The sequence below is a fragment of the Trichosurus vulpecula genome, chromosome 7, assembly GCF_011100635.1.
Source record: "Trichosurus vulpecula isolate mTriVul1 chromosome 7, mTriVul1.pri, whole genome shotgun sequence".
Lineage (NCBI taxonomy): Eukaryota > Metazoa > Chordata > Mammalia > Diprotodontia > Phalangeridae > Trichosurus > Trichosurus vulpecula.
This window is the reverse complement of record NC_050579.1, coordinates 114,536,416-114,550,002: the sequence shown is the minus strand read 5'-3', so window position 1 is coordinate 114,550,002 and position 13,587 is coordinate 114,536,416. Positions and strand designations below refer to the sequence as shown.

General features: G+C 35.5%; 1 protein-coding gene across 1 annotated transcript in view; it reads left to right on the top strand.

Annotated features, from left to right (window-relative positions):
* The window catches only part of PEX3 (peroxisomal biogenesis factor 3), a 61,178-nt gene extending 52,787 nt beyond the window's left edge, over positions 1-8,391 (top strand). The window contains exons 10-12 of the mRNA XM_036768565.1: positions 2,727-2,849; positions 6,187-6,283; positions 7,460-8,391. Coding sequence (XP_036624460.1) covers positions 2,727-2,849; positions 6,187-6,283; positions 7,460-7,543 — 304 coding nt within the window. The 3' untranslated portion in view covers positions 7,544-8,391. The remainder of the gene's footprint in view (positions 1-2,726; positions 2,850-6,186; positions 6,284-7,459) is intronic.
* Positions 8,392-13,587: the final 5,196 nt, after the last annotated feature.

Genomic DNA, 13,587 nt, shown 5'->3' with positions numbered 1-13,587 from the left:
AGTCAGTTCATTTTTTGTAATGTCCAGTTCTTGTCATACCCAGCATCTTCTGACTCTTCTGTAAGAAAACATTAATAATAGATATATATGAGGTTTCTGAGTAATCTATAATTCTTTGACCCATTCCTACTTTTGTATTGAGGTTACTAACAGATTTTTATATTGACTTGTTTTGAATTGTGCCCAGTTCTTTATAAAAGTTCTTGGTCTCTACATCATCTGCAATGGATATTAAACCTAAGCTACAATTATCTTTGCTTATATTTGTCATGAATCTTGCAGTAGGAAATGATCAAGAATTCCATGAAATGATCATTCTTGTTGCCTTTGGGCACATGATGAAACCAACTGTTCCAGCTCCTTTTTCTTTTTTTTTTTTAATGTTTTTCCCCTATTACATGTCAAAACGTTTTAATACTTACTGTTTTTAAAATTTGGGTTCCATGTCCTCATTCTCTCTCCTTCCCCACCTCCCTCATTGAGAAATCAAGCAATTGGATATAGATTATGCATGTGCAATTTCTAATTTTCTTGGATCATTGTATTGCTGAGAATAGCTAAGTCATTGGCCTCTGATCATCATATAATATTCCTGTTACTGTGTACACTGTTCTAGTTCTGCTCACTTTACTTTGCATCATTTTGGTTAAGTCTTTCTAGGTTTCTCTGAGAGCATTTTGCTCATCATTTCTTATAATAGCACAATAGTATTCCATCACAATCATATACCATGACTTGGTCAGCCATTTCCCAGGTGATGGGCATCCCCTGAATTTCCAATTCTTTCCCACCACTCAAGGACCTGCTATAAGTATTTTTGTACATATAGGTCCTTTTCCTTTTTGTTTTTTTATCTCTTTAGGATACAGACCTAGTAGTGGTATTGCTGGGTCAAAGGGGCCAGCTCCTTTTTCTGCCTCTCTAGGGCAACCTGTGAGTTCCCCCCCTCCCACATAATTACAGCTTCCTTTTATCTCCTGGTTTCACTTATCAAGAAGGTTTCCATGTTTATCAAAGTAATAATTATTATACTTAGTGACATCTATATATAGTACCTTAGGGCTGCAGTGTGAAACTCAAATGGAAACAGGGCCACTAAACCTCATGTAAGGATACCTGGGGGCCTCATACTGACCTAGAAAACCATATATGAACATTATCTATATTCTGTTTATATTTTTGTATTGTTAAATATTTCCCAATTAGATCTTAATCTTATTTAGGTCACTCTCGGGAGTGTTGTGGGCTGTATGCAGCCTGTGCAGTTGCATGTCTGACTAATAGCTCATTTTATCTAATAGCTCATTTTTCCTGCATAGAAACTTTGTGAGATAAGTGCAGTAGGTACTATTATCCGTATTTGTACATAGAAAGAAGCTAAATTGAAGAAGCTTAAATAATTTGCTCAGGGTTATACAGCTAATGAGTATCTGAAGTGGAATCCAAACCTAAGTCTTCTAAACAATAGTCAAGTAGATACTAGTCAAGCATCCACTAGGCCATATAGGTTATCTGGTTAAGTTCTTCAAGTACTTGGCCAACTTACTGGCAGTAGACAAAGATCTCATATTTAGAGTATCTGTATCATCCTAAACAGGAGGAACAATACACACAAAAGTATAGAGGGGAAAAGTATAGGGCATACATGGAAAACAGTTTAGTTATAGAAAAGAGTACATGGAGTAGAGAGGGATTATAAGATGGAGGCTTTGAATGCTAGATGAAAGAGTATGAACTTTATTCAATTGGCAATAAAGAGGCATTGGAGAATTCTGAGTAGAAAAAAAGTTACTAAATCTATGTGTAAGAAAGTTGAATTTGGTTGTGATATGAAGGACAGACTGGATAGATGAGCAAGTGACACAGGATGATCTTTTGGGTGGTTGTCCAGATAAGTAGTAATAGGGACCATTACTAGGTTGGAAGTTGGAGTATATAAAGAAGGTTACAGATGAGAGAGATTATGAAAGCAGAGGTAGAAGACAGGACTTGGTAACTAATTGGATATGAAAGAGGTTAAATATAATAAATACTGAGCTTCCAAACATGAGAGATTAGTTGAATAGTGATGTCATTGATAGAAACAGTTAACTGCCATTCATTCTCTAGACCTGATAAACCCACTTCTTTGACCATTGTCCCTAGGTCCCAATTATTATTTCTTTAATTGCTCTGCTTTTTGAGGCCTCAGAAGTTTCACTATATATCTCCCTCTTTTAAATAGATACCAAAAATAAAAGCAGTGTAAGTAAGCATCTTTTACCATTCACAATAACCCATTTTATTAGTTTTTCTCCATACCTGAGTACTATTACTAGTTGTAAGCTGTGTAATATAAAAATCTTTATTCACCCATAATCTGTAACAATGAATTTAAGAGACCAGAAGAATTTCCTGAGGTAAACAACATTGACACTGTGATGTCAAACTAAATTCTGTAAATCAATGAATAATATAAGGAAAGATGTGCAAGTCTTTTTTCTATGCCTGGTGCATAAAACATTTATTCATATTATATTATATTTACATGAATATATTATTCATGTTATATTTATTAAAACATTGATTTCTGTGGGTACTAATATGCAAAGTTTTAACTGAAGTCATTATAAATTTTAAATTGATACTGTTAGCTGTTGATTATGACCATATTTAAGGCAATTTTTTAAAATTCCTTCTCTATAAGATAGGTAAATATTAACCGTTTTTTTTTTCATCTTACACAGTCCAGACTTTAGTACAGTTTTGAACACCTGCTTAAACAGAGGTTTCAGTCGACTTCTAGACAATATGGCTGAGTTTTTTAGACCTACTGAACAAGATTTGAATCACAGTGACTCCATGAATAGGTAAGATCATATATAAAAAAAGGGTTTAATAATCGCAACAAGATAAGTGCTTTGAACACTAAGAAATTTATTGTGGAAAAGTTTTATTCCATTTTAAGGTACTCTAAGGACATACTAAATACATTAGTATGTAAAATTAGAGAAGTATTTCTTCAGTTGAATTGAATTCTGCTAAGCCAAACACTACAGTTCCCTTGTAGAAGATTCTGTATTGATTAAAGATAGTATTAGTATTTCCCCCAAAGAAGCTTTTCTGTAATATAATAGGTAGTTAAGAAGTAAAGCTATCTTTCTGTATGCTACCTTCCCACGATCTCTCTGGGAAGCAGTATGGTTTAGTGAAAAGAATACTGACTCTGGAGTGAAAGGACCTGGGTTTAAATTCTCCTTCTAATGCTAAAGGTATCCTAAAAATATTTTCTATCTACACTATCCAAGATAAGTAATATTTTTTCCTTCCTTTCAAATCTGAAAATTAGCTTTTAATCAAAAGCAAGTAATTTGCTCTCTACTAACTACATATTGCCTCAAATAGAATTTTGTACACATTAGGCACTGAATGAACATTAAATAAAAGAAATTTAGAATTTCTTTCTAAAGTTCTCAACACCTGCATTTTAAATCTTTAATAGTATATTTATTCTTTTTATTGTATGCTATGCTATAAAAACTACTGTAAATACCATTGATTATAACTTAGTCTTTTTTTAACTCACCAGTTAAATGTAAGAAAAGCTTTCCGAATTATTGGATATTTTAAAAGAAATGCTGTTTTGCTTTTGTTTAAAAAAAAGTACATATGTAACTGTAACTAGGTTAATAAAAGGTCAACTAGTAGAGTTCCTTATGGTGATGTACTTTAATGAATGGCCACGTTAAGGATGGTGTAGATGCGATTCATGTTTCTGTTGGGATTAGCTTAGATTGTCTCTGAAGTCCCTTCCTAGTCTACTGTTGAGTGATTCTGTAATTAACATGGTAATGATTTTGCTGTAAAAATTATGCTTTTGAAATATATCTAAAGGTGTTTCAAAACAAATACTTTAAATATTTCCCCCCAAATTTTATTTACATACTTTACTTAGCAAACCTTTTCTTTATAAATAACATAAAACTAAATACCAAGATTGGCCTGTCAAATCATAATTTCCCACTTAGTGGAGTTCTAATTAATGTGGTTTTGCTATAGTACCTAAATAGCAAACCACTGACTATGTGTTTTCCTTATAACCAGATTCGTAACATAATTTGTAACCATTAGGATTTCTGGATTGGTTAAGAGGCTGAGCTGGGAGATTTATAAGATTCCTTCAAACTCAAAAGTTCTTTGATCTTACAAGACAATAGGAAGGTAAAGGTAGTGGTGAGATTATAAATCCATTTTGACAAGTTAACGATTGTTTTAAGGTCAAGATCTTAGATCAGGGCTGTCCAACCTTAGGTTTTTATTGAAACAATGGACGATATATTTTAATTTGCCATTTTAGTGAGAGCTCTGCAGTAGCTCAGCTTCGTTTACTAAAACATTTATGTAAATTTCTGTGCTTGTAGGTGGGCCGCATAAATTGGACTGCAGGCCTGCATGCTGCCTGTGGGCCACATTTTGGACAGCCTTGTCTTAGATCATAGAAGATTCTAGATCATAAGGTTTATCAGGACTTTAAACATCATGTAGGCCACCCCCTTATTTGGTAAATGAGGAAGTTAAAGTACAGAGAGGTTAAATAACCCCAGGAGCATATAAGTAGTGAGTTAGCAGAGCTGGGATTCAAACTCAGGTCCTCACATCCCGGCCCAATGTTCTTTCCTCAAAATTTCTTAAGGCACTTTTTTATAGACCTGTTCTTTGCCCTTATCATATTTCACCTTGTACCTTACTAATTTGTGTACATTCATAGCTTATGTCTCCATTAGATTGTAAAGTCATTGAGGTCAAAGACTGTGTTGTTTTACATCTTTATATGCTGGAAGTCTCACACAATGCCTTACACATCATAGACACAACAAATACATATTAAGTGAGCTTAAGTATATCATTCATTTGCCTACAGATCATCTAGTTTCCAGAAAGATTGGTTTTTGCTATTAAGTTATACACTTCTTTAAGGTAAAAACTGCTGTGTCTTACACTAATATGTTCTCTACAGTGCCTAGAATAACAACCTGCACATAGTAGACATTAAATAAATAATGATTTCGAGAGGAATGAATACTATCAGAGAAGCATCTTATACATATCATTATCATAAAAGGCTTTAGAAAAGTTTTTTAAATTAATATATGAAGGAAACTCTGCTGCTATTTATAATTTTAGAAAATCCGAAATCCAATATGATGACACCTTTTCATTGTGGGATTTTGTTGTATAAATGTAAATTGACCATATTTATGAAAATTCAGATAAGAAGTGAACTATATATGAAGTTCCAATTCCATTAACTGATCTTCAAGGCTTATTTATATGTACTCAAGCCTCCTACCATCTCCCTCTTCCATTTATCAGACACTACTTCCCTACTCAAACCTACATTTTGTTTCAGCCAAACTGTTCAATGCCTTATGCAAATATTCCTGATAGTCTGAAACCTATCTCTTTTCTTGAAATGTCCTCCCTCTTCCTTTCTGCTTATTTAAATCACACTCTTCTTTGAAGGCATAGCTCAAGACCTCCACTGCAGAGCCTTCCTTGACTTGTTGCAGTTTCAATGAACACTCCTCTTCCTCTTGAAATCTGGAATCTGGCCCAGACCACCCTCCTTTCTGTTCTTCTCACATGACCCTCTCTCTCCTGTCTCCTGGCCTTTGCACTGGCTCCATCCTATGCCCAAAGTGAACTCTGTTCATCTCTCTCCTTTAAGATGAAACTCAGGCACCATCTTCCACATGAAGTCTTTCCTGATGGCCCCAACTGCTGGTGTCCTCCCTCCCAAACAACTCTGTATTTAATCACTTGGTCTGTATTTATGTTTAGGTTATATTAATGCTGCACAGCATATTTTTATATGCACCTGTCACTCCTATTACCATGTAAATTCCTTTGCACTCAGGGTTCCTACCATTCTCTGTCCTTTTGTCCTCAGCACCCACCCAGAGCAGGCACTTAAAAACTATTCCCTATTGGGAACTTAGTGTATGCTGCCTTGTATCATTGTTCATTCTTTTATGTCCATGTCTTTTCTCCAGTAACATGAATCTCTTTAAGGTAATGGAGCTGTCATAAGTTTTTTACCTCCAAGCGCCTACCTATCACAGTGTTTTTGATGAGAACATTGTATTCTGGTTTTGCCTGTTTTGGAAGATGACCACATTAAATAATTCTTCTTGTGCTTTTCCACAGTCTCTCCAGTGTCAGCCTGCCATTAGCTAAGATAATTCCAATAATAAATGGACAGATCCATTCAGTTTGCAGTGAGACCCCTAGTCACTTTGTTCAGGTAAGAAGCACATTTTCTTGGCACCATAAAATAAGAGTATTCAGTAAGTTGGGGATGTTACTACTGAATTCATGTATCTTAACTATATTTCACTCTTATAGTATAATATGTTTTTGAAAGCTGTAAAACACAGTGAGGGGTAGGCTGTTGTTTTGGGGTCAGCTAACTTGTGAAATTTGGGAGTGAGTCTTTCTGTAGGACATACCTGTTGGAATACAGATTGGATTAGGTGTACCATAATGGTCAATGGAATTCGTATTAGCATTGGAAGAGATCAGTAGTAATTTACATCTATATGTGATGTTTACTGTTTCCAGAGGGCTTTCCTCATAGCACTCCTGATCTAATGAAATTAATATTAGTGTTTATTTTTCAGGGAGATCCTAATTGCCTAGATTAAATTTCTCTAAAGCAGGCTTCTCAACCTTGAATCTGCAAACTTAGTGGCTTTTCTTTTTAGTTTTCTAATAATTGTATTTCACTATAGTTGGTTTCCTTTGTAATCTTTATATATTATTTTATGCACTTAAAAACATTCTGAAAAGGAGTTCATGACCAAGCCAAAAAAAAAAAAGATTAAGAAATCCAGATCTAAAGTATCCCAGTAATTTCTAGAGTGTTAATAGTCCTCTTTTTTTAAACTATAATTTCCATAAGTTAGTATACCAAATCATTTCTAAAAAGGGTTATAAATTACTGGAAATAAAATCAGAGCTTTAGTATTAAAACCTGTAGTCTTTGCTAATATGGGATAATTTTTTGTCAGGTTTTTAACTCAGAAAACTTATTTACTAAAAAATCAAGCCATATGAATTATAGCAGCTAATCCAACATCAAAGAGATGGAGAAAAATTACAAGATAGGAATGTATTTTATTCTGTTATGATGCAAAAAGGGATATGAAAAACCAATATAAAAATTGCAAATACATTAAAATGAGGGAGAACTGACATTTCTTTCTGTCAAGTAATTAAATTTTAAAAAAAGACAGCTCTCATATTATTTAAAATATTTTAAGAAGTCAGATTTTACAGAAAGCTCAGAACTCGATGATGTGATTTATAATTCAGTTTACTGAAAATTCACTTAAATTTTTTGGGTTTGTTTTCCTAAGCACTTGTTAGTGCTTTATGTAAATTGAGTAAGATTTTAACACTACATTGTCATCTCTATTAGGACCTATTGATGATGGAACAAGTGAAAGACTTTGCTGCTAATGTGTATGAAGCTTTTAGTACCCCTCAGCAACTGGAGAAGTAATTCTCTTCTTCAAGATAAACCCCAATGAAGTTCACTTGGGTGGAAAACACATACGCACACTGCATACGGATCACGTATTTATGGTGCAATGATTTGTTACTGAAATTCCCATTAAAATTGTTAATCAAAATATTATTTAATAATATAATAGAATATTTGGCCTGTTAAAAGTATTCATTTGGAAAACATCCAACTGCACCAGTTGTTGACATTCTGTGTGCTTACTGTACACACAGGGGAAATAACACATTTGTATCCTTTCACCATTAATATCCTTTTAAAATTGCTCTTATTAAGAGTTGAGTATACCATGGTTATTAGTATCATATCTACTAAACAACTAGTTTAGTTATTTTTATAATATGTGAAATACAGTATACTTTAATGTTAACACCAAGGAATATTTGTTTGGGAAATAAGTGATGGGCTTGGGGAATAGTGGAGTCTAGAAATTTTGCTATTAAATTAAAAAAAAAGTTGTGCACACTATAATAAACAGGAATGGGTCAGCCTTTTTTCCCAATTTTAAATTCCCATTTAAAAAAGGTAAACTACGCATCTTCAAAAAATGCACTGGTAGAGGACTTTTCTCCTTTATATGAAAATCAGTGAATTTTAGCTATTTATCAGATATGCCTGACCAAAATGTTAGGTATTCTGTCTATCAAGCCTTAGAAAATTATATTGAATTAGAGGTTAATATTGTATTAAAGCTGTTTACTAACAGCTCTTGTTATTACACAATTGTTGTGAACTTGTTTGTAAATATTCTTATTAATTTACTTTGTATTGATTTTTGAACCCTGTGAATGTCTGTATTGCAATAAAGTATTTTAATGTAAAATGTGATTGTTTTTGAGTTAATCTTTTCCATTCCTGATATGCTTATTCCATAGTATGAACAGAATTGCTTTTGGGGGCTAGGGTTTTTAAGCTTAATTTAGCTTCCTTTTGTCTGTCAATCTGATTAATACCTTTTTTTAACTGTGACAAAATGATAAAGAGTACTAGATTTTGAATCAGAAAGACCTGAGTTCAAATACCACTTCAAATATTTAATAACTGTGCATGATCTTAGGCAAATCACTTAACCTGTCTCAGCCTGTTTCCTCATCTATAAAACGGGAGTGATAATAGAATCTATCTCACAAGTTTGTTGAGAGGATAGATGATATAACATGTATAATGCTTTACAAACTTTTAAATGTTACACAGTGTCTTCCAAGAGTCTTAGTGTGGTTTTAAGCTTTAGTTTAATTTAAATAGTCAGTAAATTAATAAGCTTCAATGGTTTAAAACTTCATTGACACTTTTGGAACACCTTGTATAAATGCTAGTATTATTAGCTATTGCTCAAAAAACACACTTTTCAAGACATGAATTATGCAAGCATGTCTACAGGTCTGTTCTTTAGAGTAGAAATGAGTGAGTTGTTTTTTTTATGACATGATGCAAACGGAAATCTCTTAATAGCATTTGTTATCCTTATTCTAGTCGATGACAAACTCATGAAAGGAGCTGTGCACTTGAAACTAGGACAGCTAGGTTCATATCTTACCTCCAAAGCTTACTAGCTGTGTGATCATAGCTGTTAAACTTAACCTCTCAAAACTTTAGTTTCCTCATCCATTAAAAGGAGATGCTATCCTTCTTATCTCACAGGATTGTTGTGATGAAAGAGTTCTGCAGTCCATGAAGTGATCTAAGAGTTGTCATTAGTGTGTCCGTCAGCTCTCTAAGAAAGTGCAGGTGACTAGCCATAGGTGGAAATGCAATTCTGAAGTGGCTGACAAGCATTTCAAGGCACTTTAGCACAGTGGAGTGCCCCAGAAGTTTCTGCTTGGCCTTGCGCTATTTAACATCCTTATAAATGACTTGGGTGAAAATCATCGCTGTTCCCCATATATGTGTTCTCTTTCTGTCACTGTGCCCAGTGTTACCCCTTCTTGTAATTCAGTTTCCACCCCTCTTCCCCAGAGAATCCATCTTCCCAAGGCTCAGCTCAGGTGCCACTTCCTACATGAAAGCCACCTTTATCCACCCAATTGCCAGTGCCCTTTTACAAAATTACCTTGGATAAAATTTTTATATATTTTGTTTACCTATGTACACATCATTCCTACCCACCTGTAATAAAACTTAAGCTTCTTGAGGGCAGGGACTGTTTCACTTTTTCCTGTCATTTGGTAGGTGCTTAATAAATTCTTGTTTCCTTCCTTCCAGTTTTGAGTACCACCCTTTTAGAAAGGACATTAATAAGCTGAAGAGTATCCAGAAGAGGGCATCCAGAACAGTGAAGAGACTTAAGTTCATGCCAAGTGAGAACTGGGTGAAATACATGGGATGTGTTTAGCTTGTAGAAGATTCAAGGTGGGAGGCATGATAACTGTCTGCAAGCGTTTGAAGGGTAGCAGGTGAAACACGAAACAGATAAATAAATCTAGACTTTTTGTTGGGAAAAAAAACTTCCTAACAATTACAGGTATCTAGAAGGGGAATGTGCTGTCTTGAGAAATAGTGAAAAACTTCAGTGGAAATCTTCAAGAAAATTCAGTCATTGAGCATTTATTAAGTACCTATCAGACACTGGGATACAAAGGAAGGCCAGAAATAATCACTGCTCTCAAGGAGCCCACAGTCTAATGGAAGAGACAAAATGCAAAAAAGTTATAAATAGAGTGAATTGGATACAGACTCAGAGAAAGTACTGAGATTAAGGAGAAAAGAGAAGGCATTCTTACAGAAGGTGGAACTTCAGATGAGACTTTAAGGCATCAGAGAAGTTAGGAGGTTGAAATGAAGACAGAGCATTCAAGGCATGGGAGACAAGCATTGAAAACAACCAGTTGGGAAATAGGAGTTGTCTTATTGGAGGAATAGCAAGGAGGCCAGGGTCACTATATAACACTATATAACACAGAAGGTGTACAGGGGAGTAAGATGTAAGAAGACTGGACACATCAGGAGTGACCAGGTTACTAAATATTTTAAGAGAGAAATTTTATATTTGATCACAGAAGTGATAGAGAACCTCAGGTTTATTAAAGAAGGAGATGATATGGTCAGACCTGCATTTGAGGAAGATCAGTTTGACAGCTAAGTAGAGGATGGATTGGGATAATGACAGACTCAGGGTGGGGATACCAATGAGGAGGTTGCTGCAATCATCCAAACATGAGGTGACAGAGGCCTCCAACAGGGTGTTTGCAGAGTTAAAGGAGAGAGGTGATACCCTCAACAGTAATCAAGAAGTGAGAAGGAGGGGCGGTTTTTGGGGGGAAAGCATGAATTCAGTTTAAGATATTTTAAGGATATCTCATTCAAGACAGTTGGAGAAACAAGACTGTAGGTCAACAAAGAAGTTAGGGTTGGACAAGTAGATCTGAGAGTTATCTTCCTAGAGATGAGCTGATGAGATCACCAAGTAAAATAGTATAGAGGCAGAAGAGAGGAGGGTCCAGGGTAGAGCCTTGGGGATCCCCACAGTTACCAGACACGATGTGGGTGAAAATCTGGCAAAGGAGACAAAGCAGGAGCCATCAGAAAGGTAGGAGACAAACCAGGAAATAACAGTGTCACAAAAACATAGAAGAAAATCTCAAGAAGAAAAAGGTAATCAACACTGTCAAAGGCCAAGAAGTATAATTGAGAAACAGCTTTTTGATTTGTCAGGATCAATAGTGGCTTTGTAGAGAGCAGTTTTAGTTGAGTGATGAGGTTGGAAGGCAGACTGCAAAGAGTTAAATGAGTAAAGCGCCTACTGTAGACAGTCTTCTCCAGGAGTTTAGCCACAAAAGGGAGGAGAAACAATAGGACAATAGCCAGCAGGAATGGGCATATTGAGTGAAAGTTTTTTAAGGATGGGGAGGCATGGACATGTTTGTAGACAGTAAGGAAGCACACAACCACTTATCAGGTACATTGTAGGGGTGATTTCTTTTTAAGTATGGGATGGACTATATGGACACTAAAGTACCTTCTATGTCTGAAATTCTGTGATTTTCTGAGGCCAGGCTAATGCAGAAGCCGAGTAAGGAACCTTCAAGAGAAAGCTCTTCTCCAAAATCTTAAAATTAACTAGAGGAGACTGTGAGATCTAAGTAGATCAAAAGATCAAGATCAAAGAAAGAGGAAACAAAAGTTTAGAGATTTTAGAGGTGGCAAAGCATTGGAAACTAAGGAGGTGCCCATTAATTGAAATGTGGCTGAACAAATTATTGTATATGAATGTGATGGAATGGAATACTATTATAATGTGAGGAATTGTGAAAGAAACAATTTTCATAGAAACCCAGGAAGACATGTTATGAACTGATGCACAGTGAAGTGAGCAGAACCTGGAAAACAATTTATATAATAACAACTTCATAAAGACAAACAACTTTGAAGGACTAAACTCTGATCAGTACAATAACCAACACAATTTCAGAGAACTCATGATGAAATATACTCCTGATCTCCTGACAGATGTGATGAACTCAGGATTCAACTGAAACATACATTTTTTTTGACACAGCTGGTGCAGGAATTTATTTGTCTATACATCTTTGTTACAAGGGTTTTATTATGGGTTTTTTCCCCCAATTGTGGGGAGAGGTAGGGGGAAAGTGGGAAGTAGAGATTTTTGTTTGTCGAAAAAAATAAAATTTAAGAAAAAAGAGGTCATGCCCTGATGATGAAAAATGTTATCCATCTCTTTATAGAGGTGATTGTGGAAATATATAGTCAATGTGGAAATTTGTTTTGCTTGACTATGTTTATTACAAGTGCTTTATTTTTCTTGGGGAGGTGGGGAACAAGATTTTAGGAAGAAAAAAATTAAATGCTCCCTAATTGAAGAAAATAAATTTTAATTAAAAGTAACTAGGGAACATTAGAGAAGAGGGTAACCTTCTCTTGATTGTCAAAGACCAGGACAGATATACCTGTGTCTCAACCTGTGATTTCATTGGTATAGAGCATTCCCTATGAAAAAAGCTACCTCTATCAACCCCACAGATTTGTAAATGTTCTGCAATTTCAAGTCTCAGAAAGCTGGCTAAGGAACTGAGAGATTACATGACTTCTGTGAAGTGGGATTTAAACTCAGTTCTCCCCGACTCCAGGGGTTTATGAGAGTGAAAGCAGAATTATTTTTGAGCAGAGCCAAGTGTATATATAATAGGGCTATGAGTCCCTTCTTATATATCGAGGACAACTAAATTGTACATAATTTAGCATCTGGAGAGAGTATGAAACACTAGTGAGGCCCCAGGATGAGAAGGCCACTGGTCAAGGGGCAAACTAGCAGATTGGAAAAAGAAGCACATTAAAGCATCTGTGCTGATCAGTATACAACCTGGGGGAGGTAGAGAGACCTCCTCACACAATTTTTTTTTAAATAACCACATTTTAAAGCTAAGGCTAGTTAATTTCAAGCATATCCTTTTTAACCTACCTGTCTTTAAAGATGGCAACTATTCCAGGTGATTTTTGATCCAATTATCAGTCCTATGTCTTTATTAATCAAGACACACCTATTTAGTGTTTCATACTCTCTCCAGGAAGGTGGCTCTGATAGCTGAGTGGAGGATGGACTGGAATGGGGAGAGAGAGCAGGGAGACCAACTAGCAGGCTCCTACAATAGTCCAGGTATGAGGTTATGAGAGCCTGCAACAGCATGATAGCTGTGTCAAAGGAGAAAAGGGGGAAGTTACAAATGAAAGATGTTACAGAAGTAAAATTGACAGGCAACAGATTGGATTTGGTGGGGGGAGAGTTAGGAGTTGAGGATGACACTTGAGCTGTAACCCTAGGTGACTGGGAGGGGAGGATGACGTAGCCCTCAGCAATAATAATTAAGTTAGAAAGGAGGGATGCTTTGGGGGCAAATGAGTTCAGTTTTGGACATGTCGAGCTGAAGATGACTATAGGACATCCCAGTTTGAGATGTCGAGATAAGCAGCTAGAGATGGGAATCGAGTTCAGTCGAGGTAGGAGCTAGACAAGTAAATTTGGTAATCAGCAGCATAATGATGGTAACAGTCTATGGGAACTGATAAGA